This window comes from Castor canadensis, chromosome 11 (assembly GCF_047511655.1).
Source record: "Castor canadensis chromosome 11, mCasCan1.hap1v2, whole genome shotgun sequence".
NCBI classification, from domain to species: Eukaryota; Metazoa; Chordata; class Mammalia; order Rodentia; family Castoridae; genus Castor; species Castor canadensis.
The window spans coordinates 18,021,281-18,048,699 of NC_133396.1; the positions used below are offsets into that span (position 1 = coordinate 18,021,281).

Consider the following 27,419-nt stretch of genomic DNA (forward strand, 5'->3'; position numbering starts at 1 on the left):
CCAACCAAATTTAATGGATAACTGATTACATTTTCTCCTTTTTTTTTGTAATTCATATTTCTGGTGAGCACCAGAGAGACATAATACAGGCTTGCTGAAATGGCAATTTTCCACACAAGAATTCCTACTTAGTCTAGCCTTATTTCTCCCAGGCTTTGGGTGTGTATATGTGTATGAGTGTGAGTGGGTGAGTGGCAATGCCTGAGGACCTCAGGGGTTGAGGATACAGGCTGGCAATGACTGTATTAGAGCATCCCTGGGGGCTGCAATTTTTGGCCGTAGGGCAGACTCCCAGACTCTCAGGGCTCCTCAAAGAAGTAATTCTGCGTAAGAGGAAGCATGAACCCCTCCCAGGCCATCTCAGCCAGTCCCTGAGATGAGTCTAGAGCCTGTTCTGTATTAGGCTGCCAAGGACAGGAACTCTCCTCATCAGACACACATCAGTCCTGTGCTTCTCAGGACTATACACAGTGCTGGGCACTCAGCTAAGGAAAAGTTTGTTGATGAATTGAAAGGCAGCCATTGAGAAATTAGGAACTAATTTTCTTTTTTGCAGTAATTGGGGTTTGAACGTAGGACCTCAGGGCCTTTTGCAAGGCAGGCACTTGACCCTTTGAGCCATGCTCCCAAGTCTGGCAACTAAGTCTTTTTTTTTTTTTTTTTTTTTTTGTGGTACTGGGGCCTGAATGCAGAGCCTACACCTTGAGCCACTCCATCAGCCATTTTTTGTGAAGGGTTTTTTCTAAGATAGGGTCTCATAATTATTTGCCCAGGGTTGGCTTTGAACCACAATCCTACTGATCTCTGCCTCCTGAGTACCTAGGATTACAGGCGTGTACCACTGGTGCCCGGCTAGCAACTAAATTCTTAAAAAACAAGAAAGAAAAGAAAAAAAAGACATTTCAGCTAATTTCAAGGGCAAACACCCAAGGGCAAGGTCTGGTCTGTTCCAGGATGAGGGATGTGCCATGGGCAGGGAATGAATCCCCTTCCCAGCAGGCCTAAGAAGAATCCTGCCTTGACCCATCTTGGAGGTGGCTGACTAGGACATGAAATAGGGACCTCATCTCTCACTGCCTGGAGTGCTGGTGACCTTGAGGAAAGGCTTAAATCAGGTCAGCCTGGGGGGAAGGGGCTGGCTCATGCAGGGTCTTCCTCTATATTAGATATTTAATTTCTCAGCTCCTGCTTAAACTCTTGTAAGTGGTTCTGAATTCCAGGACAGGAGGAGGGACATATCAGAGGCAGAATCACTTATGTGCCTTAGCCTGGACTGTCCTGGAGAAAATCCACGGCTCAGTTAGTGGGCTTTCCCTCCCCAAGGCACTGGTAGTGGAGGGAGGGCCCAATCTGAGGGGATCCCACAAAGTAAATAGGAAGTGAGAGGACCAACTGAAAAGAGCCTTGACTCCCCCTGCCCCCAAATCTGGGTAAGAAGGACCAGGACAGCCAGCAACTCCAAGACTAGATTTTGGAAGTGGACAAACAGGAGGCCTGTTTTGTCCTTTATTGGGTGTGCACCCTGGACAAGTCACTTAACCACTCTGAGCCTAGTTTCCCCATTTCTAAAATGAGGACATCCATACCTACCTTTGCCAGTCGCTGTCGAGATGAAGAGCTTGAGAGTATTTCTGTAGTTAGCAGAAATCCGAGATTACTATGTTTCACGAAGAGAGACCACCCTAGGTCCCTGGTGGTAACACAGCCCCACCCCACCTTCTGCCATGCCTGCTCCTTTCCCAGCTTAGTAGCGGGCTTTAATTCTGCGTTCCTCACAGCTCTGCTTCTCCTTGACACCACCTTGGTTGTACTCAGCTTTTCCAGCTTGCCCTTTTCCATGGGTGCCCATTCTAAAGCCACTGGAGATGTCAGAACAGGCACAGTTGGTCAAGTGGCACAGGTGGTGAGGGTCTCCGCTGGCCAGGCCTGTGCTCCCCAACCTGTTTGGGGATCCTGTTTGCAGATGGTTCCCTTTGATCCTCAGCTCATCTCTGGGCTAAACAGAGGAGAGATATAAGAGGTGGGGGGCATGGAAGGAGGTTCCCACCTTTTCAGTCCGGGAACATGAGAGGGAGACCGCAGCCCTTGTGCCCCAACTCCGCACCACCTTAGGTCTCCAAGGCGCCCGCATTTGTGGACAGTCTTCCACCCGCAGGTCTGCCCCCTCCAATCCGAGGCTGTGACCCCCTTCGCCCATCTCAGCTCCGGGTGAGAGGAGACATGCGGTTCTAGGACCCGGAGGAGCAGCCGAGCGCGCCCGCCGCCGCCGCGGCCTCGCCTGGGTCAGCTCCGGCTCCGGCAGGTGAATCGGCGCCGGCGGCCCCCTCCGCGGCAGGTGCAGCGGTCTACAGCCCCCTCCGCGGCGCGCCATGGCTGCTGAGGACCCCAGGCCAGCGGCCAGCGTCCGGCGCCCGCCCCCCTCCCTGCAGCCTGCCCCCCCTGGGGCTGGGTGCGCGGCGGCGGCGGCGGCAGCGAACTGCGGTTTGCGCGCACCGGGAACGACAGCAGAAGTTCGAAAATCGCCGAGGGGGGAGCCCGCGCCGCAGCTTCCTGCCCCCGGCCCAGCCCTCTGGCCCCGGCGGCCTGCAGCCTGACTTCCTCCCCCCACCCTGAGCTCGCGCCCTCGGACGGGGCCGCCCCGATGGGACGCCGCGCCTCGGTCCCTGCGCGCAGCTGAACCGAGCGCCGCACCGCCGAGCCCCCGCCACAGCAGCCAGTCGCTGTCCCCTCGCCCCCCGCGCCGGGAGCCTCGTCTCTGTCCCCCGGAAAACTGGATTTCCGAGGCTGGAGGCGCCTGGCTGGCTGGGTGGGGACCACCATGGGCAACGCGGCCGGCAGCGCCGAGCAACCTGCGGGCCCCGCCACGCCGCCCCCGAAACAGCCCGTCGCCCCCAAGCAGCCGATGCCTGCGGCCGGGGAGTTGGAGGAGAGGTTCACCCGGGTCCTGGTGAGTGTGACCCGGTGCGCTCAGGGAGCGGGCGGGGGGCGGCAGGGGCTCGGCACGCGTCCCCGCCCCCGGGGGCTCGCTCAGGTGCCGCTTGGAGATCCCCAGCCCAGCGCTGCCCCCTCCAGTGGGTGGGAGTGACAGTGGCTTTCTTCGGAGTGACTTAGCACTCTCCCCCCAAAACTTTCTTCTGCAGTCGCCCAGACTGTCTCCCTAAGACATCCCCCTCCCACGTTGCTGGCTCTAAAGGTCTTAAAAATGTCCTGTGAGGAGGATGGGAAAGGGGCCCCTGGCACCCTATTTCCCACCGCATGCAGGCCCTGCAGCCTGGTGCGGAGGATCTGGAGCATCTCCCCTTCTGTGCCTCAGGGTCAAAGATGGAAGGGCCACAATTTAATGTTCCTGGAAGCCCTAGACTTGGTCCTGGTGAAGCCCTAGAGTTGTCCTGGTTTGATCTGGTGGCTTGTCTGAGCTGCTGGGAGTTGGGTTGTCATATTGTGCAGAGGGGGTGTCTGTGTTTCTCACTCCCCATATGCCCGGGAGAGGGTGCCTGCACCCCTTATCTAGCGCATTCTCCTCTAAGTAAGCACTTAAGAGTAAGGCTAGGAAAGGCGGGGTCAGCCGGGGTTGGTCACTCTGACTTGGGGTGGAGCAAAAGTCTGGAAGCCCCCCTTCCACTGTCACCTGCCTGGGAAATTTGGTGGCGGCAGGGGTCGGGGATGCTGAGTCTAGGTCACTTGGGAGGGAGCCATCAACTCGGACTGAGCCTGGAGCAATCAAAACGTGTGTGGTCGGGTGGGCTCTCCAGTGTAGTCAGGGGTCTCTGAGATGGTAGGCAGCAGAAGCAGGGAAGAGGAAGGGCGACTCATTTTCACTTCCCCCTCCCTACCTCAGTCCTCTTCCCTGCTCCTTTCTCTAACTAATTGGCCTGGTGGCCTGTCTGCTGTCAGCCTTCCCTTGATGGACACTGGGTGACAGCAGTAAGGCTGGGCTGTTTCCCAGAGAGAGCCACTTCCCAGTCTGAGCAGGCTGGCGCTTTAGGTCTGAGGGTGGGGTCCCAAGGGAGGGGCCGGCAGCAGAGTGCTGCTGGCTCAGTCTTTGCCCCTCATAGACATCCCCTCCCCCACACCCATGCCCAGCCAGTCATTAGGCTTTACTTGATAAATCCTCTGCAGGGCCCCAACAGGGTCATCTCCTAACAGTTTCTGAGAATTGTGACTGCTGCTCCCCCACCAGGAGAAAGTTAAGAGGGTCTGGAGGAGTGCTGTGGTAGAGGTGGGGTCTGTCCTTGTGGAGGCAACTTGTTTGATTAGGAGAGGAGAAGGGACTCAGGGAAGCCTCCCACCAGGCTAGCCACTGACTTCCCTATCTCTCAACCTACCCCTAACTCCCTCTGCCCCAAACCCAGACCTTGGCAAAGCTGAGCTGAGCAGATGGGAGAAGGGAGCACGAGGAGACACAAACCCAGGGCCATCTGGGGCGCCTGAGTTGATGGTGGGTCCCTGGATTCCCACCAGCCTGAATGGGGGCTGCTGGTCTCTCTTCTCCCCAAGTGTGAGTTTATCTATAGAGGTGGGCAGGCTTTGGGGGTGAGGTCCAGTCTGTTTTGTTATGCACACTAATGGGGGAGGAGCCGCGTGAATGAATAATTCAGACCAGTGGAAAATCCAAAAGTCAAGTGGTGCCCTTCTGATGCAAGTGTGGAACCTGATTTCCCTGGGTGGATTTGTGGCTGTAATTGACTGGCTGAGTCTGTCACAGAATGTCACTGGAGTGTCTGTATTTCTCATCCCCTCCCCCATCTGCCTGAGAGATGGTACTGTGGCCCTCATCTTGGGCATCCCCTCCTAATCACTTGAAGGAGTGAGGTTAGGAAGGGCGGGGTCACTCCGATAAAAGTCTGAAAGCCATCTGGGGAGTACCAGGCATGGAGGGGAGGCCCACGGATGGATTTCAGGGGGTATCCTGGTGGCTGAGTAGCAATTTGGGGCAGCAGCACCCACCAGGGATCCCACCCCCAGGTCCTCAGGAACTACAGTGGGTTTACACCTTCTTCCTGGGGAGGGTTCAACTCATCTCTTGTCCTGTTGTGGGCAGGATGACCCCAACCTTAGGTCACTTGGTTAAGAACCTGGATCTTCTCACTCCCCACCAGCAGGGGCATGAACCCCACCCCAAGGTGACAGCTTTGACCTCTGCCTAAGGTTGCCCAGGGCAAACAAAAGACCTGACTGAACTCACAGGTCTGGTCATGGGTGTTGCAGAGTGGGGCTCCATCTGACCCCCTACCTTTGGGACCAGAGCTGAGTTCTGTCCTTAGTGTATGTCTAAGAAAATAACATACATTGCTGAGGGGGACCTACCACCCTAGGGATCCCCCAGTATTGATTGGAGAAGCCCCAGGTCTGGTCATGTGGCCCTAGGGGACCTCTTCCTGTTACTTCAGCTTGGTCTTTCTGTCCCTGTCGGGGGGAATAGGGTCCCAAAACCACAAACTTCTCCTCTCCTGGCCATGGGACTTCTCTTATGGGTTTGGAGTGGCACCACCAAGGCCGCCAGCCAGGCAGGAGGTGCAGGGAGCCCTTTCCTCATGCAAGTTTAGATGGTGGGGTACTACCTTCCCAAGAAGGCAGTGAGAGAAAGAGGTGCCCTGCTTTCAGTGGGAGTGGGGAGGAAGAGAAGGTTGAGCTAGGGTTTCCGGCTGCTGCCTTAGCAACCGTGGAGGAGTAGTGGCTGCCCAGCTCCTTGGGCCTGCTGTGATGGTGGGAACGCCAGCCAGCCAGGCTCCGAGCTCACGCCTCTCCTACGCTGTGCCCAAGGCTGGGTGTCTTCCAGTGCCTTTGTGCCTTCCCTGGGAGGCATTTGGGGTGAGGGTTTCGGATGGCCTGCCAGGAATGCCATGTGTACAGCTGTGCATCCGGCACCCCTGATCTGGCCAGGCAGAAAGGAGCTTGTGGCCTTGGGACACAGGGATAGGGGAGGTGCCAGGAGAGGTATCCCTGGATATCTTGAATGCTGACATTCACGAGGGGACTGTGCCATTTGGAGAGGAATTTGCCTGGGGAGAGTCTAGCCCCTGGGATGCCCTTTTGCCCAGGAACTGGGCACTTGGCCAGGTAGTGTGGGGTGGTCAGGACAGCTCCAAGCAGGAGGTGGGCCTGCCTGTAGCTGGGACCCTTCCTCTTTGGGGCTGGTTGTAGAAGGGGGTGTGTCTCCATTCCATGGGCCTGTGACCAAATTGTGCCTCCAGGCCTGCTCCTCTTTTGCCTTTGAGAGTGAGGCAGATAAAGTTTGGAGTGTATAGCTGGGGGTGTCCCTCAGGTTCTGTGTCTCCCATCGATGATCGCACTGTCGTCCTGTGGTCAGATGGTAGGCTGGGCAGAGGCTGTGGGTGACATTCCCAGCAGGCAGGGCTGGCACATATTGACCTGGAAACAGGGATTGTAGTGGCCATGATTCGCAGTGGTATCTGGGACTGGTTGACAGAGCTGGGCAAGATGGACAGGAGCAGGTGGGGTTGCTCTGGGGTCACCTCTGCATTTTTCATGGGAATGCAGAGTTCTAGAAGGTGGCTTGGGCCTCCCTGCCTTTGAGGGGACATGGGTTACTCAGGAGAAAGGTGGGGGAAAGTCTTTGGATTTGGGGGTCATGAAGTCTGGACACTGAGTTTTATTTTTACTACTTACTGTCTGTGTGACCTTGGGCAAGTTACTTAACCTCTCTGAGCTTCAGTTTTCCTCTATACTACAGAAACAGCTAGTTTTCCTTACATGTAAGTCACAGAATTATTATAAAGATATATGCTAGCCTCCTAGGCTTATTGAGGGGATTAAATAGAGTGCTTAGCACAATGCCTGGTATGGAGCAAGTGTCAATAAGTGATTTCCACTGTGAGCAAAAGGAAGTGATCTGGTCCTCTCCATCTTGGGGCCCTTCTCTCTCCTTCCCAAGAACACTCCAGGTGGCCATGGAGCCACCCCAAGAAGCCCCCAGGGTTGCAGCCATCACAGGCCAGGCAGCCTCCCTGCCATTACACAGGTCAGCAACAGTGAGGCCTAGACTATACAGTGCCTGGTGGCCGGAAACCACGAGAGAGGAGGGGCCCAGCTCTCCTGGAGGGTGGGGCAGTGGTGCTAACGGCACCTAGCAGTGTGCACATGAGGAGGAGTGAGGCCTCCACTTCCCCACAGAGGGTGTGCTGGGGGGGGTTCCCCAGTGAGTAAGAGCTTAGTGTGGGCAACAACAGGAAGTGGAGGGTGCTGGGTGGCAGGAAGAGGCTCTGGCTGTTCCTAGTTCCTCAGATGGGGGTACTGGGGCCAGGCTGTCTGCAGAAGACCCCTGTGGGGCCAGACTTCAGTGCTCTTTCTTCTAAGGAAACCAGTCTTCTTAGCTAACTCGCCCATCTAGGTCTCCTTAACCCCTCCGTGCCTCAGTTTCCCATTTGTGAAATGGGAGTGATACTAGTATCTGCTTCAAAGGTTCGTTGTTGAGGTTAACAGATGTAGAGTACTTGGGACGGCACTGGTCCAGAGGAAGTGTTTTGAGAGTATTTGTTATTATTGATACTATTCTCCTACCAACCTGGATTAAATGAGAAGACTTGCTGTTCTGGCTCTCACCCTCCTTGTCCTTGTCCCTGCTGTAGGGTCCCTGGAGCTGAGATGGTAGAAGCTGTTAGTTTTGGGAGTTCTCAGCACCTGATGCAGGGCAGGTCATCACGCTTCCTCTAAACCTGGGATTGCTTGTAAGAGCTCTAGAAAGTCTGTATCTGGGGATTTTAAGAAGTGGATGCAATTGATTGTTTCTGCAGATGTGCTGAACGCTTGAAAGGCAAGGTTGATGCCACACAGAGGCTAGAGGGGGTGGGTGAAGATGGGGAGGTCCCAGCTTCTGACCTGACATTGGGATTAGGATCCATATTCAAGGGCATCCTTGGGCTTGAGGGGCGGGGCTGTGGGGAGAGGGTGGGCTATTGGTTTGGGGTCTAAACTGTGCTCAAATTGAAAGTGAAACTCGAGGGTGTGGCTGTGTCCAGATGTGGACAGAGCCCTCAGTCTCCTGGGACAGCGCTGCAGAAGTCAACACAGATGGGTGGTGCTGAGGGCAGGGACTTAAATATGAGGCTGCAGGGGCTGGGCTGGAGGGACTGGAGGCCAGGGTCCCTCTGACACCCTGGAGGTAGGGATAGGGAGGGAGGACGATGATGGCCATACACTCTAATAGGAAGAGGTAGAGAGTTAGCTCCTTTCCTTGGCCACACCCCAAAAGATGAATCCCATCTCCCTCCTCCTCTGACCCAAAACACTAAGGAAAGGGGCCGAAGGGTCAGTCCATGTTTGGCCAAGCCTGTTTTATTTGGATGTTTTCACAAACTTCTGCTCACCCTACCATCCCCATCTTGGGATCTTCTGTGGACTCCCCTGCCCCCACTGACCCCTGTGACCCCACAGCTGTGAGATACTGTGCTGGGTCACTGAAGAACATTATGTCATCAAACTCCAGCTTCTCATGAGAGTTCCTAGTTGCTCTGTGATGGGACAGGTGGCAGTGTGCCCATTTTGTGGAGGAGGAAGCTGAGGCTCAAGAAGGTGGGAAGCTGTAGGTCTGGGTGTGCCCAGAGTGTGAGTGTTTTGAATGTAGCTCTGGTCCCTCCACGACACAGCTTCCCCTCCCCGCATCCTTCTTTCAGGAGGCAGGCATACCCTCACTCACATATCTGGACTGCCTGTCCCTTCCAGTCCCATTTGAGCAATGTCAGCCAGTCTTCTGTTTGGCTCCCATCTCCCATCCTATGGGGCTGTCTCCTTGCTGAGGGCCCTGGTCTAGGGCTTTGTTCCTGTTTTCAGAGTGGCCTCACCTCACCCTGAGTGAGTGGCATTTTCTGGCCTTCTCCCACTCCCTGGGTGCCCGTCTCCGGTGGGCACAGCCATAGCCCGAGAGCAGCTGCTAATTAGTGCTCCGTGCTGTCAGAGCTATTTCTGATTTCGGAGCCTAAAATTAGCACGTCTGGCAGGCTGGCACGTGGGCCTGGGGCCTGAGGAGGCCCAGATGGGGAAGGGGCAAGGGGCACCCTATCCTCTACTACTGTTGGAAGAGGTGCACAAGGCCACTGCAGAGACCTCCCCTTGCCAGCACTATCCCTGGGACTTTCCCGGGGGTGTGGACAAGGGCTGTGTCTCAAAACCACCCAGCTCTCCTCTTATTGGCTTCATCTGTGTAACCTTGCATTGATCACTAAAGTGATCTGTGCTTGTACCTGTAAGATGGCATGATAAGGGTGCCAACAATGGCAGTGAATATGGAAGGTGTCAGCAGTATGCAGAGCTCTGAGCAGTGCTTGGCACTGGCACATTCAGGAGAGGCAAGCTTTTGGGTCATGATTATGATTAGAGGTGCCATTGGGCCATTCCAGACCCAGGCAGGTTTCTAGGGTGGGTGAGGGCCCAGAAAGTTCCATGTCAGGAGGTGCTTGTCCCCTCTAAGGCTGAGCTGCTGGGGCTCAGAGTCCCCCTCAAGCCCTTCTCTATTCTGGCTCTGGCTGAGTGTCCTGCTGTTGCCTGGTATCTGCTTCCTCCTTTCCCCAGCCTTGACACACCTCAGTCCTCATGTCCTTTGTTGCTATAGCGTGGTGATGGATCAGAGAGACAAGAGAGGGAAAAATGGCTTTGTAGGACCCTTGGCAGTATAGCCCCCAGTCCTCAGCTTGAAGGCTCCTTCCTGGGGAATGGTCCCCTCCTGCAGTAGGACCTGGCCTGGCCTCAGGCAGCTGGGGAGGGTGGTTGATGAGCACGGTGGTTTCCTCAGTCCAGGCTCACTTTCGCAATGGGGTACAGGGACGACGTACCCCACCCCCAGCTGGCTCGGGAGTCTGGTGAGTGGGCAGTTTCACCTCTCAACCAGGGCTCCAGTCAGAAAGCTTAGGCAGTGGGGCCCCAAACACCCAGCTTCCTGTTATGTGAGGCTGACTCAAGGCAGTGATTTTGGGGTGAAGTCTGGCCAGAGCCCCAGACCTAGACAAAGCACCCCAGAGAGGAAGCTGGCTCAGGAGCCTCAGGCGGGTACCACTCCCTCTCTGCTCCAGCAGTGGCCTTGCCTCAGGGCCACGTGACGGAGGGTGTGTCTTGACCACCAGAGCTGGTGACAAGAGCCTCCCCAAGGCTGGGCTCGGATTCTCCGGGGGCTCCCACATCTCCAGTGAGAACTCTGTGAAGGCAGCAGCTGTCTTTTAGGGCCTGACACATAGTTAGAACTTCAGTGAACCCTAGGTTTACTAAATTGAGATGAACTGGCCTTGTCTTCTGAGCCTGTTGGGGAGATTTGCTCAGTACTGGAGTCTAGGGAGCCCCTACTTCTAATAGCGCCTGACTGGTTCCACAGCCCTGAGCTGGGCTGTATATCTGTTCTGTGGTGACAGGGACACTGTGGCCAGGGAAGGACTGAGGCTGTGGGGTCACCAGCATGCTTGATGTGTTTTGGCCTTTTGTCCCTAAAGTCCTCCCCACTCCCCAACCCTGGCCTCTGTGGCAGTGATACACTTGCCTGGAGCTCCCTGCCTGGTTGACATGCTGCTCTCTGTCCCCTTGGCCTGTCTCCATCTCTCTCCTCCTTGAAGGGATTTGGGGGAGGCACTGGAGATGGATGTGGATGGATGCTGCTTCTGTCTTTGCTGGTATTTGAGGCATTGGTGCCCTGGGCCAGGTCTGTGCACAGATGGTGTCTGGTGCCATGTGGGAATGAGGCAATGTCCACTGACCATACCTGGCTAGAGATGACTTTCTGGTTATATTCCTACCTGGATGGGGGAAAAGATGATGCCCCCCCCTTATCACAGATTGGAAAACTGGAGCCCAGAGGTACCCAGCGAATGCCCGTACCTGTCAGGGAGGCAGTATGTAGGGTAGTAGAACACAGTCAGACTTGGATTCAAATCCTGGGTCTAGGAGAGCTTGGCATGGCTGAGCGTGCCTACGATCCCAGCACTGGGGAGGTTGAGATAGGAGGATCGCTGGTTTGAGACCAGCCTGGGCTACATAGTGAGTTTCAGGCTTTCCTGTGCTATACACACTGAAACCCTGCCTCAAAAAAAAGAAAAAAAAAAATCTGGGTCCTTTTCAAGCTATTGTGCCGTGGAGAAAGGGCTCCATCTCTCTGGGCTTCAGTTTTCTCATTGGATAACATACTTATCCCCTGGGCTGAGAGGATGACATACTTTTGAGAGAGCTTAGTGGGAAAATGCCTGTTCTCCCATGTTAGGACACCAGGCTCAGGGAGTTTTCCTTTGTCCTCCCCCTCCCCAGAACTGCATGAACTTGCCCCCAGACAAGGTCCAGCTGCTGAGCCAGTATGACAATGAGAAGAAGTGGGAGCTCATCTGTGACCAGGTGGGTGCTGGGACGGGCTCAGCTGCCATTGCTTCTGCCATTTGGGCACCTTGCCCTGAACAGGCTAGTGCTGGCAGGAGGGGGAGCCCATGGGCTGAGATCCTGTCTAGAGGCTGGGGTAGTATCTGGGGAGGTGCTGGGGGCTCCTGTGGGACTCTGCATACCTTCCTCCCTTGGACAGAGGTCTCCCCCAGAAATCTCGTAAGTTGTGAGCAGAGCTGGGTCTGTCCTGAAGAGCTGGCAGGGGCAGAGTCTCTCTTGACTTTCTTACTCTAGTTTGGGGAAGAAGGGCAGTCCTGGATTGGACATCTTCATTAGCCTACTGAGTGGGGAGAGGAAGGGGAAGGCACCCCTGTCTTTTTCCTGTGGGGTCAGAGGAGATGCAGCCAAGCAGTGGCCCTTAAGGCCAGTCAGTATAGACTTCTGCCTTTGGATCTCAGTTCAGGCCCTGGGCTCTCTGCTTTGCAACTCCTGCCTTTCCAGTTTTTTGGGACCAGGAGGACAGACCCTGTCCTAATTTAGGGGTTCAGGGGGCAAAGTGGAGCCTGGCTGGTGCCAGATTCAGCAAGGGAAGAGGTGGAGGCTGCTTCAGGCTGAGGAGTGGAGTCTGGGGGTAGGTAGTTGGGAGCCAGAGCATTCCCTGGGGTCTGGTGAAGCCTCCTGCTAATGGAATGGAATGGGATGTTCTGGCTGGGCATCTGTCCAGGGTAAGGCTGGGCTGAAGGCAGAGGTGGGGAGTGCCTCAGAGACTCTGTACTAGGAAGGATGGGCGCTCTTGTGAGTAGGAAGCCTCTGTCTTGGTCCCTGTTTCTGTGTGAGGGTCTGCTAGAGGTGGGGTTGGGCTGGGGGAGTTAGGAGTTGCTTTGTGGAACACAAAAGAATATGTGCACACAGGCTTCTACCAACACGGGTGAACAGGATAGCTGGGGTGCAGTCCTGGGTATGGGGTCCTCAGCCTGCCAGGGAGCTGGCACTCCCTGCCTTAGTCCAGGAGGGGCAGAATAGGGAGGATGCCACCTACTGGCCTGACTGAGTCTCCCAGGGCAGGACTGGTGGCAGGATTGGCTCTCTGCATTCCACCTGAGGCAGTGCTAGACCCGAGGAGGCCGCAGTGGAAGGGCAAGGGAGGCCTGAGACTGATGCGTTTAGGTTTGTACCTTTGGTTATTTCAGAGCATCTTAAGACAGCCTGAAACCCTAGGTCAGAGCTGAGAAGGGGACATTGGAAGGGGAGCTGGTCAATGGTCCTGGGGTAGCTCTGGCTGGCTGGCTGTACACCTATTCATCTCCCCAGGAGCGGTTTCAAGTCAAGAATCCCCCAGCAGCCTACATCCAGAAGCTGAAGAGCTACCTGGATACTGGTGGGGTCAGCAGAAAGGTAGCAGCTGATTGGATGTCCAACCTGGGGGTATATGTCTCCCCTTTTATTCTGTCTCTTTCCCTTGTTCCTTCTAAGCCCTGGGCAGCTAGAGGAACATGGGCTTGTGAGAGTGCATGCATGTGTAAGTGTGTGAGTGTGTGTGTAAGTGTGTATTTATCAGGGACTGAGAGTGCCCTGGGTGAACACTTTCACAGTTTATCTGTCCTGTTATGTGCTTACATGCATATACTTGTGTGTACTTGCAGTATGTGCACCTTTCACGTCCACACATAGATGTGCGGGTTTGTGTGTTCTGTGTCTATTTATGGATGTGTATATGTGCTTATGTATACCCAAGTCCATGTATTGGAGAGACAGAGCAAGACAGAATGAGAGAGAAGCCCATGTGCCCATGTACGGGTGTCCTGTATCTGTGCATCCAGGGTGCTGTGCGTGGCTGTGTGTGTTCATGTTTGAATGTATGTGTGTCCTGTGTGTCCGTGTGTACACCATAATGTTGATACGAGGGTATATGCGTGTGTATATGTACCTGTGTGCACCCTGCGTGTCTGCGCATGGGGCCTGCGAGTGTTCATTCTGCTGGGCAGATGTGTGGAGGTGGTGAGGTAGGCCAAGCATGGAAGGCCTTGCATGCGAGTTGGGGGTGGGTACTATTGGCTGTTGCCTCGGGATGTGGGTGGGAGGCTGAGCTCCACCCACCAGACTCCTTGTTCTTGGCCCCCAGTTTAAGAGGCGAGTCCAGGAGTCCACACAGGTGCTGCGGGAGCTGGAGACTTCTCTGAGGACAAACCATATTGGGTAAGCCAGAGCTCAGGTCTATCTCCCCTCTGGAACTAGGAAAATTGCCTCCCAGCAGCCTCTGTGTCTTTACCTTCCAGCTCCCCTGGTCCCAGCACAGGGCTGTGCCTGTGGACGACTGCCAGGTGGAGGTCTGGCAGCTTCCCCATTTTGTTCCTTCCCAGCCTCAGGCCCACTCCTCAGAGCATGGCTGGGCCATGGGTTCTGCCCAAGCACCCAGTTTTCTCTAGCACCACTGGATCTCTTGGTGATGGGGTGTGGTGGTATCTTCTGGGGCAAGGGCACCTAAGGGCCCTTGCTGTGCCTGTTTGGTGCCCATTTCTCAGCTGGAACTCAGGGATTCCTGTACCCTGCAGGTGGGTGCAGGAGTTCCTCAACGAGGAGAACTGTGGCCTGGATGTGCTCCTTGAGTACCTGGCTTTTGCCCAGTGCTCTGTCACGTAAGCCCCCTGCCTGTGGCCCTCATGCTGCTTCCCAAAGCCTCAATCCAAGCATCCCTGAGCTCTGCCCACTTCTGACAGTTCCACACAGCCTGACCTGAGCCCACCTGGGAACCCTGCACTTGGCCCCTAGAGAGCCCCTTCCTGAGGCCTGTCCTGGTCAGGGAAGGGCATTGCCTTTCCCCCTCACTGTGCTCAGCATGGAGCCAATAACATAGCCTCTCCTTCCCACCCCAGTCTTTCCTGCAGATCTGTCTCACCCTGCAGTTCTCTCCACCCCCTCCTTAAGTGTCCCCTGCAGTGTTGGCCTCCAGGCTCCTTGCATCGCATCTCCAGGTACAACATGGAGAGCACAGACAATGGCGCCTCCAGTGCAGAGAAGAGCAAGCCCTTGGAGCAGTCGGTGGAAGATCTCAGCAAGGGGCCGGCCTCATCTGTACCCAAAAATCGCCACCTGACCATCAAGTATGTAGCCCCTAAGATTGGGTGATGGGAGAATGGAGAATCGGGTTCTCCCACCCAGGGTTCTGGGGGTTGGTGGGAGGAGTAACCAGGCATGGGGCATCAAAGTCAGGGTCTCAGATAGGGCTCAGGATGCCAATATGTTAAGAAGTCTTCAGGTGGGGACACCTAGAGGCTGGAATCTCTGTGGGTCTGGGATAAGGAGGGGGTTTCTGGGCTGGTGGGATCCCTCTTGTGCCTGTCTAACCCCTTGTTTTTTCCCATGCGGCCTCCAGGTGCCCCCCTTCTCCCCGGTACGTAGCCACCTGGGGATGGTGGTGGGTTGGGTGAAGCACTCATCTGACATCCTGGGGCTCAGCTACTGTGACTAGGACTCCTTACCCTAACACAGAGCCTCCTGCAAAAGACAGGGAGGGGAAATGACCCTGGAGCGTTATGCAGACCCATCTTCCAACTTTGGGTCTGGGGACCGACTGCATATTCTGCCCCAAATGCTCACAGTGTTTCTTTGTTTATTCTTTTTTTCTTTTGGTCTTTTTTTCTCATTCATCCTTTCAGCAAACCTTTTCTTTTAGCACTTACTATGTATTACCTATCTGACAATTACCCACAAGACAGATCATCCTGCCTTTGGGGGTTCACAGGCTATGGACGGGGGGTGGATTCAGTGTGACAGAGAAGTGACTGGATGCTCAGAGAGGGAGGTGACCACTGCCTGGGACATCAGGAAGGCTTCCCAGAAGAGGAGAGACTGGAACTATGTCTTACAGCTGGATGGCAGTCTTGCAGGCAGCAGTGGGACGAGGAAGGGTATTGCAGCAAGAAGGAACAAGATGAACAGAGACTGAGGCATACTTGAGCAATGACAGAAAAGGGCAACGTGCAGACAAAGTGGGAGACTTGGTGGGTGGAGGTGGGGGGTCTCGCAGTGTTGCTGGGAATGAAACGGAATCACCAAGGGACTGATGTGTGACAGTCACGGCAGTTCTGCAAAAATGAAAACATCACACTTCCCCCCGCCCCCCAAGAATAATTGAGCATGCTCAGATGGCACTTAGTAGGTGCCAGGCGTTGTTCTGAGCTCATTTCATAGTTCCAACAGCCCTCTTAAGAAGGCACTATTAAGCCAGGCGCTGGTGGCTCACGCCTGTAATCCTAGCTACTCAGGAGGCAGAGATCAGGGGGAATCTTGGTTTGAAGCCAGCCTGGGCAAATAGCTCATGAGACCCTATCTGAAAAAAACCCTTCACAAAAGTAGGGCTGGTGGAGTGGCTCAAGGTGAAGGCCCTGAGTTCAAGGCCCAATACCACACACACACACACACACACACACACACACACACACACCACACACACACACACACCACACACACACACACACACACCACACCCACACACCACACACCACACACACACACACACACACACACACACACACCACACACACACACACACCACACACACACACACACCACACACACACCACACACACACACACACCACACACACACACACACACACCACACCACACACACCACACACACACACACACACACCACACACACACCACACCACACACACACACACACACACACCACACACACACACACCACGCACACACACCACACACACACACCACACACACACCACACACACACACACACACACACACACACCACACACACACACACCACACACACACACCACACACACACACACCACACACACACACCACACACACACACACACACACCACACACACACCACACACACACACCACACACACACACACACACACCACACACACACACCACACACACACACCACACACACACACACACACCACACACACACACCACACACACACACCACACACACACACACACCACACACACACACACACACACACCACACACACCACACACACACACCACACACACACACACACCACACACACACACACACACACACACACACACACCACACACAGAAGGCACTGTTATTGCCATTCCTTTTATAAATGATGAAAGTGAGACACATGGAGATTCAGTAACTTTCCTAATAAGTGGTAAGCTGGAATGTTCTGGAACCACAGGAGTCTACATTCACAATCTGCCTCTCAAGATGGAAGATGAGCCTGAGTGACCGTGAGCGCCACCTTGTGGGGAGCCTTCCCATGACTGTTTCCCAGCCTTGGGTGTCTTTTCCCTTTGTCAGCTCTCCACTCCCCACAATAGAGCATCCCTTTTTAATGCTAAGGTGCTGTTAGGGCCTTGTCTCCTTCCCCCATGCCCCGCAATGCCTGAAGACTGAGGAAGCCTGCCTGCCCTCAGTTGGCTTCTTGGATGGGGTAGACAGGAAGCAGTTGACCTAAGGTTCTAGATGTGTCCCCTCTCACTCCAGGGGCCATCTCACGTGTGGGGGGAGCTTGAGGCTCTGACCCCTGCTGTCTCCCCCTAGGCTGACCCCCGCCCACAGCAGGAAGACCCTGCGGAATTCCCGAATCGTCAGCCAGAAGGACGACGTCCACGTCTGTATCATGTGTCTACGTGCCATCATGAACTACCAGGTCAGCTGGTGGTGTGGGCTTGGGGCACTGGGGATCTGGCCTGTTTGCACTGGGGACTGCACAAGCTGTTGAGGTTCTGAGATTTAAGGCCCTCAACCCTGTCCCCCATGAGGAACTGGGAGGACTTGGGCTGTTGGCACAGGGTCTTAAGGCTGATGAGTGTTGAGGGGAAGTCCATATTTTTGCCTTCTCCCTGTCAGGTAGGTCCCTTTGAGTGCCCCTTGACATGGCTTGGGGCACATATGTGCTTCAGATGAGAGCCAAGCAAGACTGGACAGTCAGGTCCCTGGAGAGAGCAGGCCGTTTGGAGGTCCATTTGGTGAAGTTCATCTCGCTTGCTTTGCCAGGCCTCATGGGACTCCCTCAGGAAGCCTGATACTGGCTTCTGAAAAGACTAAGGAATTTAAGAGGGACAGTGTTAGGGTTTGGCTCAGGCAGAAGAGGTTACAGTTGCATGTAGAGAAGACCTTCCTAAGCTTGAGAGTATTAGAGAGCAGATGGCATGTCCCTGATCATACTGGAGGTGCTGGCAGTGGGGGCCTGCCTGGAAAGACTGACTTCTCCTCTCTCCTCAGTCTGGCTTCAGCCTCGTTATGAACCACCCAGCCTGTGTCAATGAGATTGCTCTGAGCCTCAACAACAAGAACCCCAGGTGAGGTCACACCTCTCACCTGTCTCGCCTACTCTGTCCCCCAGTTCTTAGGATTGCTCCCCAGGCTCATCCCAGACCACCCTCAGTGCTCCTGTCCTCCTGTAGCTGGGCCCATGCCCAGACTTACTGTGGGCACTGCCTGTTCCTCTCTCTCCTCAGAACCAAAGCCCTGGTGCTAGAGCTGCTGGCAGCCGTGTGCCTGGTACGAGGAGGACACGATATCATCCTTGCGGCCTTTGACAACTTCAAGGAGGTACTGGAGTCCCCGTCCAAACACCCACTTGCCACTCTAGTGTTGCTTGGAGTCTTGTTGCTGGCGGTTGTAACCTCTGATGGGTCATCTGGGGAAGCCAGAGGATAATCTGGGATGGGAAAGTTCTAAAAGGAAGGTGCAGAGTCAGGTAAGGGCGACAGGGACAACTACAGGGATCTGCTGAGCTTCTGATCAGCTTTACCAGGTCCAAACTGCACTTAATCCAGACACCCTGGGTTGCTGACTGTGGTGAACAGGTTGGCAAGGAGTGGATGCATAAATGTGCACACGTTCATTCATTCCTTTACTGGATATTTACTGAGGGCCTATCAGGCAAGGGTGGACCCTTGGCATATATCAGTGAGTAAAAGAAACAAAAAGGCAGGGGAAGAGATAATAAGAAAGTAAATGACATAGTGTGTTAGAAAACCAAAAGTCAGTGTTGTTGCAGGGGGAGGGTGTTGTAGGGGGAGAGGGAACAGCTGCAAGGTGGTCTCTCAATGAGGGAAGGCCTCGTTGAGAATTAAGATTTGAGTGAGGCTGTGAGGGAGGTGAGGGATTTGGCATGGTGGCTGTCTTGTGTGAGAGCACACCAGGCAGTTGGGGAACAGCAAGTGCAAAGGCCCTAAATTGGAAGTGTAGAGTAAGTGTGGGAGGAAAATGAGAGGGAGCAGAGTTTGGAGCAGAGGAATGACACAGCCTGACTTAGATATAACTGGAGAGGAGCCTGTAGAGGCACAAAGGGGACAGTCAAAAGGTGGCTCAGGAGGCGTGTCACTGGGTCCTGAGTGAATGCCATTCCTTCAACTTAGGTTTGTGGGGAGCAGCACCGCTTTGAAAAGCTGATGGAATATTTCCGGAATGAGGACAGTAACATTGACTTCATGGTGAGCTTGGGAGCCCAGGGGGCTGAGGCCTGAGCCAGGTCCTATTGGGTACAAGGGGCAGCTGGGGTTCTGGGTGGCTGAGCTCTGCCCCAGCAAACTGTGAGGACTGAATGGCCATTGGGGGAAGGGTGGGTGTTGGGGGACAGAGGCTGGACTGAGGGATATGGAAGTAACAAAACTGGGTTAGTAGAGTAGAAAGAGATAAAACTGAGTTTGTAGAACTGTGTAGATGGAAGGAGACTTGGGGATAAATGGTAGGGAGAAGACACTCAGCACCCTCATCCTAGAGGATATAGACTTGCTGGTGTGCTTGACCCACAGGTGGCCTGCATGCAATTCATCAACATTGTGGTACACTCAGTGGAGAACATGAACTTCCGTGTCTTTTTGCAATATGAGTTCACTCACCTGGGTCTGGACCTGTACTTGGAGGTGAGCCCTGCACCCCTCCCCTCTGCCCCCTGACTTAATCACCTGCCCACTGGCAGAGTATGTCCAAGTGCTTAGCACACCTGCCTCTGAGACCTGGGTATGGTGGGACATGCCTGTAATGCTAGCACTGAGGCAGAAGCAGGAAGATGCCAAGTTCAAGGCCAGTCTGGGCTACATAGATCTTGTTTTAAAAACAAAACAAAAAAAACCAAAAAAACTTTCCTGGTTTTGCCACTTCCTAACCATGTGTCCTTGGATAGGTCTGTTCCTCTTCCCGAGTCCCACCTATCAAACAAGAGAATCCTAGAGGTAATAATGACTCTAAATTCTAGAGTAGCCCTGGTGTATGACAGGCACCAAGTCCAGCAGCTGTTGTCGCAGCCATTGGAAGTCCTAGTTGGCCCTGGGTCTGGCCTTGGGAGTGCTAGCTCAGTCAGGTGCCCTGACTCTAGCATATACTGGGGAGTGCACAGATACCGGGTAGAGGTGGGAGCTGGCTCAGGTGGGAGCTTGCTCTGGATGGAGGTCTAGTACTGGGAAGGTGGGCAGAAGGGCTTGGGGCTTCCTGGTCTGGCGTGAGCAGAGAAGCCATGGCTTCTGCCCTGCTTCCTTTGGGAGGTTTTCTGGAGTTGCAGGACCTTTGGGATTGGATTTTTGAAAGCCAAGATTGACAAAAGGTGAAGAGTAGGCTGAGATGCTATACCCATACAGTAAAATAGATTCAGCTAGAACAAGGGAAGTACTGACACATCCCACAGCATGGATGAGCCTTGAAAACTTCACAGTAAGTGGAAGAATCCAGACACAAAAGGCTATGTGTTATATGATTTCTTTATATGACATGTCCAGAATGGATGAATCCATAGGGACAGAAAGCAGATTAGTGGTTGCCAGGGGCCATGGAGGAGAGAATGGAGTGACTGCTAATGGGTACAGAGTTTCTTTTTGGGGCAATGAAGATATGTTCCAAAGGTTGGGTGTGGTGGTTCATGCCTGTAATTACAGCTGCTTGGGAGGATCTCAGTTCAAGACCAGCCCCCAGCAGAAGCATGAGACTGTATCTGAAAAATATATATAAAAAAAAAGGGCAGGGGCAAGACTCAAGTCGCAAGTCGTTAGAGTGCCTGTCTAGCAAGCTTGAGGTCCAGAGTTCAAACCCCAGTACTGCCAAAAAAATAAATAAAATTCTGGAATTAATGGTGATGGTAATACAGCCTTATAAATGTTCTAAAAACGAATTGTATACTTAAAAAGTTGATTTTTACAGTCTGTAAATTATATCTCAATAAAAAAGAAAAAAGGCAGGAGACTCTGGATCCTAGTTAGAGGTGGTGGTTGGAAAGACCACCTCACCCAAGTTCTCATCTTACTCCTTCCATCTGGGGACAGAGGCTTCGGCTCACAGAGAGTGACAAGCTACAGGTGCAGATCCAGGCGTATCTGGACAACGTGTTTGATGTTGGAGCGCTGTTGGAAGACACAGAGACCAAAAATGCCTTGCTGGAGCACATGGAGGAGCTGCAGGAGCAGGTGGCGCTGGTGAGAGCTGGTCCTGAACCCAGCCCAGCATATAGTAGGCCCACAGGACGTGTCTGTCACAGGGCTCCATGTGGGGCATCAGGCACTAAACGGCAGATACTGTTCTGGGTGTGAATTAGAGGTAGCCATCTGCCTGGCCCCTGAGTTTGACCTGAATCCAAATCCCTAGTTCTTCGGTGTCTTTCTCAATGAGGATTCAGCGAGCTCCCACATTGCGTGGGACTTAGGCGGAAGGCAGGCGCCTCCGTCACGGATGCTCAGATCCCAATCCCTGACTAGGGCCAAACTGGGTTGTGGAGCCCCTCACAGCTCAGTTTCCTCCTCCCCCCCTTCCTTCCTCATCAGTGGTGCCTTACTATCCTTTCCTCATTTACTTGGGCGCAAGTGCCAGGCTCTGCCCACCCTTGGCACGTTGGGCAAAGCGGATGTGGGAGCCTCCCCCAGTCCTCCAGGCAGGCCTGCCTGATGCCGCCCCCTCACCGGCGGTGCCAGTGCCTGGCCGCGGGTGGTAGCTCACCATGTACCGGTGCCACAGCTGACAGATCGACTTCGGGACGCGGAGAACGAATCCATGGCCAAGATCGCTGAACTGGAAAAGCAGCTAAGTCTGGCCCGAAAGGAATTGGAGACCCTGCGGGTGAGGCTGGGGGCGTGGGCTTGGTTGGGGAGTGTGGGGCTCCTAAAAACAGGTCAGCTGGGGCTTTTACTTGACATCTTCCTCCACCCCGGCAAGAAGCTAGAGGTCCTCTGTGCCAGGGAACTTGCCGGTAGGCACTTAACCCTTCCCTGGGGCTCGTAGGAGCGCTTCAGTGATTCGACTCCCATGGGCGCCTCCAGACGTCCCTCCGAGCCTGAGAAAGTGCCTGCGCCCGCCCCAGCGCGGCCCTCGGCCCTAGAGCTGAAGGTGGAGGAGCTGGAGGAGAAGGGGTTAATCCGTGTCCTGAGGGGGCCCGGGGATACCGTCTCCATCGAGATCGTCCCAGGCGCTGTGGCAACCCCGAGCGGTGGGGATGTTCCAACTCCAAAGGCATCCATGGACTCCTCCAGCCCAGGTGTGCAGGAGCATCAAGCTGGGGGAGGGAGATCAGGGCCTGGAAGGGGATCCTGGGGGCATATCTGGTCGGGAGATTTGGATTGTGTGCGAGGCGAGGCTCATGTGGGAGCAGGTGGGTTGAAATGGGCCGTGTACGCTTGCGTAGGGCAGGGAGGCGGAGACAAGACCACTTAAGTCAAGAGTCTGATAAATCCCTCCCCCGCTCAGATCTCCCACTTGAAGTAGAGTCGGTTCCGGGAGCAGCCCCGCCCCCGCCACCCCCGTTGCCTGGCCTCCAGTCCCAGCAAGAAGCTCCGCCCTCGGCGCCCCCTCTGGCACCACCTCTCCCGGGCTGCCCCGAGCCTCCGTCTGCGCCGCCGTTGCCTGGAGACCTGCCGCCCCCTCCGCCGCCGCCGCCGCCTCCTCCGCTTGGCAATGATGGGCCTGTGCCGCCGCCGCCCCCACCGCCTCCGGGAGGTCCCCCTGATGCCCTTGAAGGACCTAGCCCAGAGATGGGCCCAGGTGAATGGAATGGACCGCCCAGGGTAGAGGATGGTGGGGGCGGAGATGGAACAGAGCCTCAGTCTCTGAATCCTCCAGACCCTCTGCTTGGGGACCACCGACTACCCTTGACCTGCCCTGTCAGGTTTCGCTGGCCTGGTTTCCTCGCTGGCCTCTTGTGCTTACCACTCTCCCTCCTCCCCCACCCCACAGGAGTGAAGGCCAAGAAACCCATCCAGACTAAGTTCCGGATGCCACTCTTGAACTGGGTGGCCCTGAAACCCAATCAGATTACAGGCACCGTCTTCACAGAGCTCAACGATGAGAAGGTTCTGCAGGTGAGCAGGCCTGCTGGCAGTGTGGGCACCAGAGGAGGGGCTGGTGGGTATCACGATGTGGACATTCAGATTGGATTGGTGAATCCAGTCTGACTCTCCTGGAGGCTTTCCCCTCTCCCCAAGCGAGTGGCTCATCCCTCCCCCTCTGTCTGGCCCCTTCTCTTAGGCCCCTTTTTCACAGACAACCAGGGTCTCTGCCCTCCTGGGTCTAGTTTTTTTTCTAGAAGAGAGGTGTGATCTTGCCTGTGCCAGGAATACTCTTCCCTTTTCCCTATTTACTGCTGGCCAGTTCAGCCCTTTAGCTCTAATGGCCAGAGTCTGGGTCCCTTGGGTTGGGTCAGTCTCTCCTCTTCCTTCAGCCAATCAGGGCCTGTGGTCAAGTTGGCTCACTGCTTTGTCTTTCACTAGTTTGTGTCTCTGCTGCTCAACCAGGAGTGTGGCAGACCTTGTCCACACCCAGCCCTGCTTTCTCTCTCTGCACTCTCAGGAGCTGGACATGAGTGACTTTGAGGAGCAGTTCAAGACCAAATCTCAAGGCCCCAGCTTGGACCTCAGTGCTCTCAAGGGCAAGGCAGCCCAGAAGGCCCCTAGCAAGGCCACACTCATAGAGGCCAACCGGGCCAAGAACCTGGCCATCACGCTGCGCAAGGGCAACCTGGGGGCTGACCGGATCTGCCAGGCCATCGAGATGTGAGTACCTGTGCTCAGGGCTGTGGGCAGCCCCGCCCCTCCGCTAGGTCAGAGTCATCAGGTGGATCCCCCAGTTGTGGGACAGCCCATCAAGCTTCATAGCCATCTTGGTCAGGAAACCTTGTCCTCATTTCCAGGCCAAGAAAGCTGAGGCCATTACTGTGAGTCCATGCCCAGACTAGGACATTCCCACTCCCTTCCTGCTTTTGCCTGCTGTGAGCAATCAGGCTGAGGGATTTATAGTAGGCATTTGCCACCGATGTATAAGTGGGATCTGGACTTCCCATCTTCTGATTTCACTTGACTCCTACCTCTTGTTTTCTGAAGCTGATGGCAAATATTGAAGTTCATTTATTGGACCAGAGGAGGAGGCATTGTGTTGTTCTCAGGGACTGGTAGATGTTGGCAATACCCACTCTCCCCTCTGCTCCCCGCACACAGGTATGACTTGCAGACTCTAGGTCTGGACTTCCTGGAACTGTTGACCCGCTTCCTGCCCACGGAGTATGAGCGCAGCCTCATTGCCCGCTTTGAGCGGGAGGAGCGGCCGATGGAGGAGCTGTCGGAGGAGGACCGCTTCATGCTGCGCTTCAGCCGCATCCCTCGCCTGCCGGAGCGGATGACCACGCTCACCTTCCTGGGCAACTTCCCAGACACGACCCAGCTGCTCATGCCGGTGTGGGCGGGGTGGACAGGTGGTGTGGCTTGGGGTGGAGGTGGGGAGGAGGCATCTCCCGGCCTGGGCTCTAAGAGGGCACTTGGGAGTATTTGAGCCTCCTGACAGGGGAGGCTCCGATCTACATAAACTCTCCTGTACCATTCCCAGCAACTGAATGCCATCATTGCAGCGTCAATGTCTATCAAGTCCTCTGACAAACTCCGTCAGATCCTGGAGGTGAGAGCCCAGGGAGCAGGGCCAGAGGCAGGCCCCCCCTTGCCTGTTCTGGGTAGTGTGAGGGAGGCCCAGGCCTTGCCCACCTTGGATGCAACAAAGATAATGTCCCTACTTCTCATATACATGCTCAGAATGACAAGCTGAGAAGGGGGTGAGGATTCGCTAAAGCAGCCATGTCTGTAACAGCAGACCTGAGACCCACAGAGGGCTAAGCCCCTCTGGGAATTGCTGTGTGAATGGCAAAGCAACCACACCTGCACAGTGGAGTGTCCAGGAACCAAAATAATGGTTATTAGAAAAGTGGGAACCCCACAGCCTAGGAGTGGATGTTGGCAACTACTCAGTTTTGGGTTAGTATAGATAAAATCGGGTGTGCTCATGGTGTTAAATGGTGCACACATGTGAGACATGTATACATAAATTTGTCATGAAACTAAAGTATTCACTCAGGAGCACAACAGGCTGAGTATGCAAGCTTGCTTTTCTTGCCACCTTTTTTTTTTTTGGCAGTACTGGAGTTTGAACTCAGGGCCTCATGCTTGCTAGGCAGGCATTCTACCATTTGAGCCACTCCACCTTGCCACCTTTTCTCTTTCTTGTAATATATGCTTAAGGGGGCTTCCTCAGCTCTAGCACCCTGTTGAGTTCCTCCTCTGCCTCTTCCAGATTGTCCTGGCTTTTGGCAACTACATGAACAGCAGCAAGCGTGGGGCAGCCTATGGTTTCCGGCTCCAGAGTCTGGATGCGGTGAGGGAAGGGACCCTGGCACAGGAGATGGGGGCTGGCTGGTGGGCCGTGGCTCACAACAGGTCCTTGTGTAGCTGTTGGAGATGAAGTCTACTGACCGCAAGCAGACGCTGCTGCACTACTTGGTGAAGGTCATTGCTGAGAAGTACCCGCAGCTCACAGGATTTCACACTGATCTGCACTTCCTGGACAAGGCAGGCTCAGGTATGGGGTTCCAGGGCCTTAGGTGCAAGCAGGGGCACTCAGTCCTGGGGCCACTGGGCTAGTGTTGGTTGGAAGAAAGCAAAGGGACCACAGGATGTAACTGGGGGTGCTGCCTGATTCTCTTAACTCCATGTTGCTCCCCTATCTGCTCCACTCAGTGTCCCTCGACAGTGTCCTGGGGGACGTGCGTTCCCTGCAACGGGGCCTGGAGTTGACACAGCGGGAGTTTGTGCGTCAGGATGACTGCATGGTGCTCAAGGAGTTCCTGAGGACCAACTCGCCCATCATGGACAAGCTGCTTGCAGACAGCAAGACAGCTCAGGTGGGCTGGGGCTGGCCTGGCTTGGTGGCGGGAGGTTGGGTTTGGGGATGGAGTACTTGCCATTGGAGTACTAGGTGGGGATGTGTAGCCAAGACCTGGGAGGGCATGGCCACAGGTGGGACCTCTTGGAAGATGGAGCAGGAATGAGGGGCCAAACTGCCTGGAGGACCAGAGATGAGGTGGCAGTGTCCCTGAGGGTTACAAAGCCAACATCAGGCTCCAAAGGTCTGTGCTGGTAGGGCTGATGGGCTGTGCTTGCAGGAGGCCTATGAGTCTGTGGTGGAGTACTTTGGAGAGAACCCCAAGACTACATCCCCCTCCATGTTCTTTTCCCTGTTCAGTCGCTTCACCAAGGCCTACAAGGTACATGGGGCTGGTGGGTGGGCTGAGGGCCCTGAAGTCTTTTTACCTGGACAGTGGGAGGGGTAGGGGCTGTTTGTGTCATGGGTAGGTCAGGGAAGGAGGGAGGGCTGCTCTCACCAAGATCCACCTTGGTCCCTCAGAAAGCCGAGCAGGAGGTGGAACAGTGGAAGAAAGAAGCAGCTGCTCAGGAAGCAGGCGCCGACATCCTGGGCAAGGGAGAGTCCCCAACACCCAAGGTAGGCAGCTGTCCCTGAGCCTGGTACTGAGTGAGATGCAGGAATATGTGTTATCCTCATCGCCATCTGACACCAGCCCCAGACCCTCATTGTCAGGGACAGGCCCTGCCCAAGGACAATGCAGTGCCCAGGGGCCAGGGAAGAAGGGGCTTCCTCCTGATCCAGTCAGCAGTCCTTGCTGTGACCAGGCAGATGCTCTAGGGTTGGGTGTAGTGGGAGGGATCCTGGAGCTGGAACTGTTTATCCCCCCCAGTCTCCACCCAAGGCCCGGCGACAACAGATGGACCTCATCTCTGAGCTGAAACGGAAGCAGCAGAAGGAGCCACTCATCTATGAGAGCGACCGAGATGGTGCCATTGAAGACATCATCACAGGTGAGGGCTTGGCCAGGCTTCTGTCCTTTCGTCAGTCTGTCCTATTCCCCCATGGGGGTTCTGGCTGCTTCACTGCCTCTTGCTACCTCTTCTGTTTTTCTTTCCTTTTTCTCTTCTCTATCCTTGTCACCCCATCCACCAAACCTCAGTGCTTAAGACAGTGCCCTTCACGGCCCGCACTGGCAAGCGGACATCCCGGCTCCTCTGTGAGGCCAGCCTGGGAGAGGAGGTGCCCCTCTAACCCCCAGGTACATGGATGGCTTGGTGTCTGATCTCAGCACTGCAACTCTGGGGACCTTAGGGGCAGATCATGCTTTCCTCCCCTGGGACAGTGCATGGTTGGGATGTGTCGGGGGGTGGGGTGTCTGACAAATGTAAACAGTGCCCTCTCCCACATGTACACAACCGGTGTCCTTAGAAGGGTAAGCATGTGCTCTAGAGCCTGGTCCCAGCTCTGGACAGACTCCTGAAGGACTAATGTATCTCCTTTGGCTGCCAGATCTCCGGAACCAGCCCTACATCCGTGCAGACACAGGCCGTCGAAGTGCTCGCAGGCGCCCCCCAGGACCACCCCTTCAGGTCACTGCTGACCTCTCTCTGTAGCCTCTATTTTTGGGCAGGTGGATTCTGTAGGGGGTGGGGGACTATGAGCAGGCTGGGGCTCAAGGAAGGTGGGCCTCAGTTCGGCTGGGCCGAGCACCCTCTCCTCCTGCTGTCCACTTCCTTGGGCTGGCCTCCCGGGCGCATTCTCCTCCTGCCTCAAGGGCAGCAGCGCTGGCCTCATACCCCCAAATGCTGCTTGCAGCACCACCCCTCCACAATAGCCATACTTAGCCTGAGCGGAAGCCTGGCCTGTAACTTATAAAGTGCACCATGCCCCTCATTCCCCCCAGGCCCTAAAACTCTCCTTGGACCTTATTTTTATACAAGATTAATAAAGATGTTTTCAAAAGATCTGCGTCCGCTCAGTGCGTTCCCCC

General features: G+C 55.0%; 2 protein-coding genes and 1 long non-coding RNA gene across 8 annotated transcripts; 1 reads left to right on the forward strand and 2 right to left on the reverse strand.

The window, feature by feature from the left end:
• LOC109691306 (uncharacterized) lies at window positions 1-2,820 on the reverse strand. Its single transcript, XM_074044744.1, has 3 exons — window positions 2,815-2,820; window positions 2,108-2,755; window positions 1-1,996 (listed from the first exon to the last, which is right to left on the reverse strand). The coding sequence occupies exons 1-3, from the start codon at window positions 2,818-2,820 to the stop codon at window positions 1,745-1,747; spliced, it is 906 nt and encodes a 301-aa protein (XP_073900845.1). The 3' UTR covers window positions 1-1,744.
• Fmnl1 (formin like 1) lies at window positions 2,585-27,391 on the forward strand. Of its 6 annotated transcripts, XM_074045619.1 has the most exons (28): window positions 2,585-2,947; window positions 11,242-11,325; window positions 12,619-12,732; window positions 13,430-13,503; window positions 13,860-13,943; window positions 14,280-14,408; window positions 14,681-14,698; window positions 16,865-16,973; window positions 17,549-17,625; window positions 17,785-17,878; window positions 18,691-18,765; window positions 19,087-19,197; window positions 20,587-20,736; window positions 21,272-21,373; window positions 21,536-21,788; window positions 21,998-22,291; window positions 22,484-22,608; window positions 23,096-23,298; window positions 23,740-23,974; window positions 24,125-24,193; window positions 24,860-24,940; window positions 25,015-25,144; window positions 25,303-25,466; window positions 25,728-25,829; window positions 25,970-26,065; window positions 26,319-26,439; window positions 26,589-26,687; window positions 26,939-27,391. In XM_074045619.1, the coding sequence occupies exons 1-27, from the start codon at window positions 2,819-2,821 to the stop codon at window positions 26,678-26,680; spliced, it is 3,315 nt and encodes a 1,104-aa protein (XP_073901720.1). In that variant the 5' UTR covers window positions 2,585-2,818; the 3' UTR covers window positions 26,681-26,687; window positions 26,939-27,391. The 6 variants fall into 6 exon arrangements, with proteins under 6 accessions (XP_073901720.1, XP_020027363.2, XP_073901721.1 ...); XM_020171774.2 differs by lacking the exon at window positions 26,589-26,687; XM_074045620.1 differs by lacking the exon at window positions 14,681-14,698.
• LOC141413706 (uncharacterized) lies at window positions 20,011-21,394 on the reverse strand. The gene is made up of 2 exons (XR_012438516.1): window positions 21,254-21,394; window positions 20,011-20,664 (listed from the first exon to the last, which is right to left on the reverse strand). It is a non-coding gene; the product is annotated as an uncharacterized lncRNA (long non-coding RNA).
• Window positions 27,392-27,419: the final 28 nt, after the last annotated feature.

Coding starts and splice junctions, on each gene's coding strand:
- Fmnl1 (XM_020171774.2), top strand. CDS start 2,819: ATGGGCAACGCGGCCGGCAGCGCCGAGCAACCTGCGGGCCCCGCCACG. Junction 21,789..21,997: donor CATGGACTCCTCCAGCCCAG/GTGTGCAGGAGC, acceptor TCCCCCGCTCAG/ATCTCCCACTTGAAGTAGAG. Junction 23,299..23,739: donor ATCTGCCAGGCCATCGAGAT/GTGAGTACCTGT, acceptor CCCCGCACACAG/GTATGACTTGCAGACTCTAG.
- LOC109691306 (XM_074044744.1), bottom strand. Junction 1,997..2,107: donor GGGCGCCTTGGAGACCTAAG/GTGGTGCGGAGT, acceptor TCCTCTGTTTAG/CCCAGAGATGAGCTGAGGAT.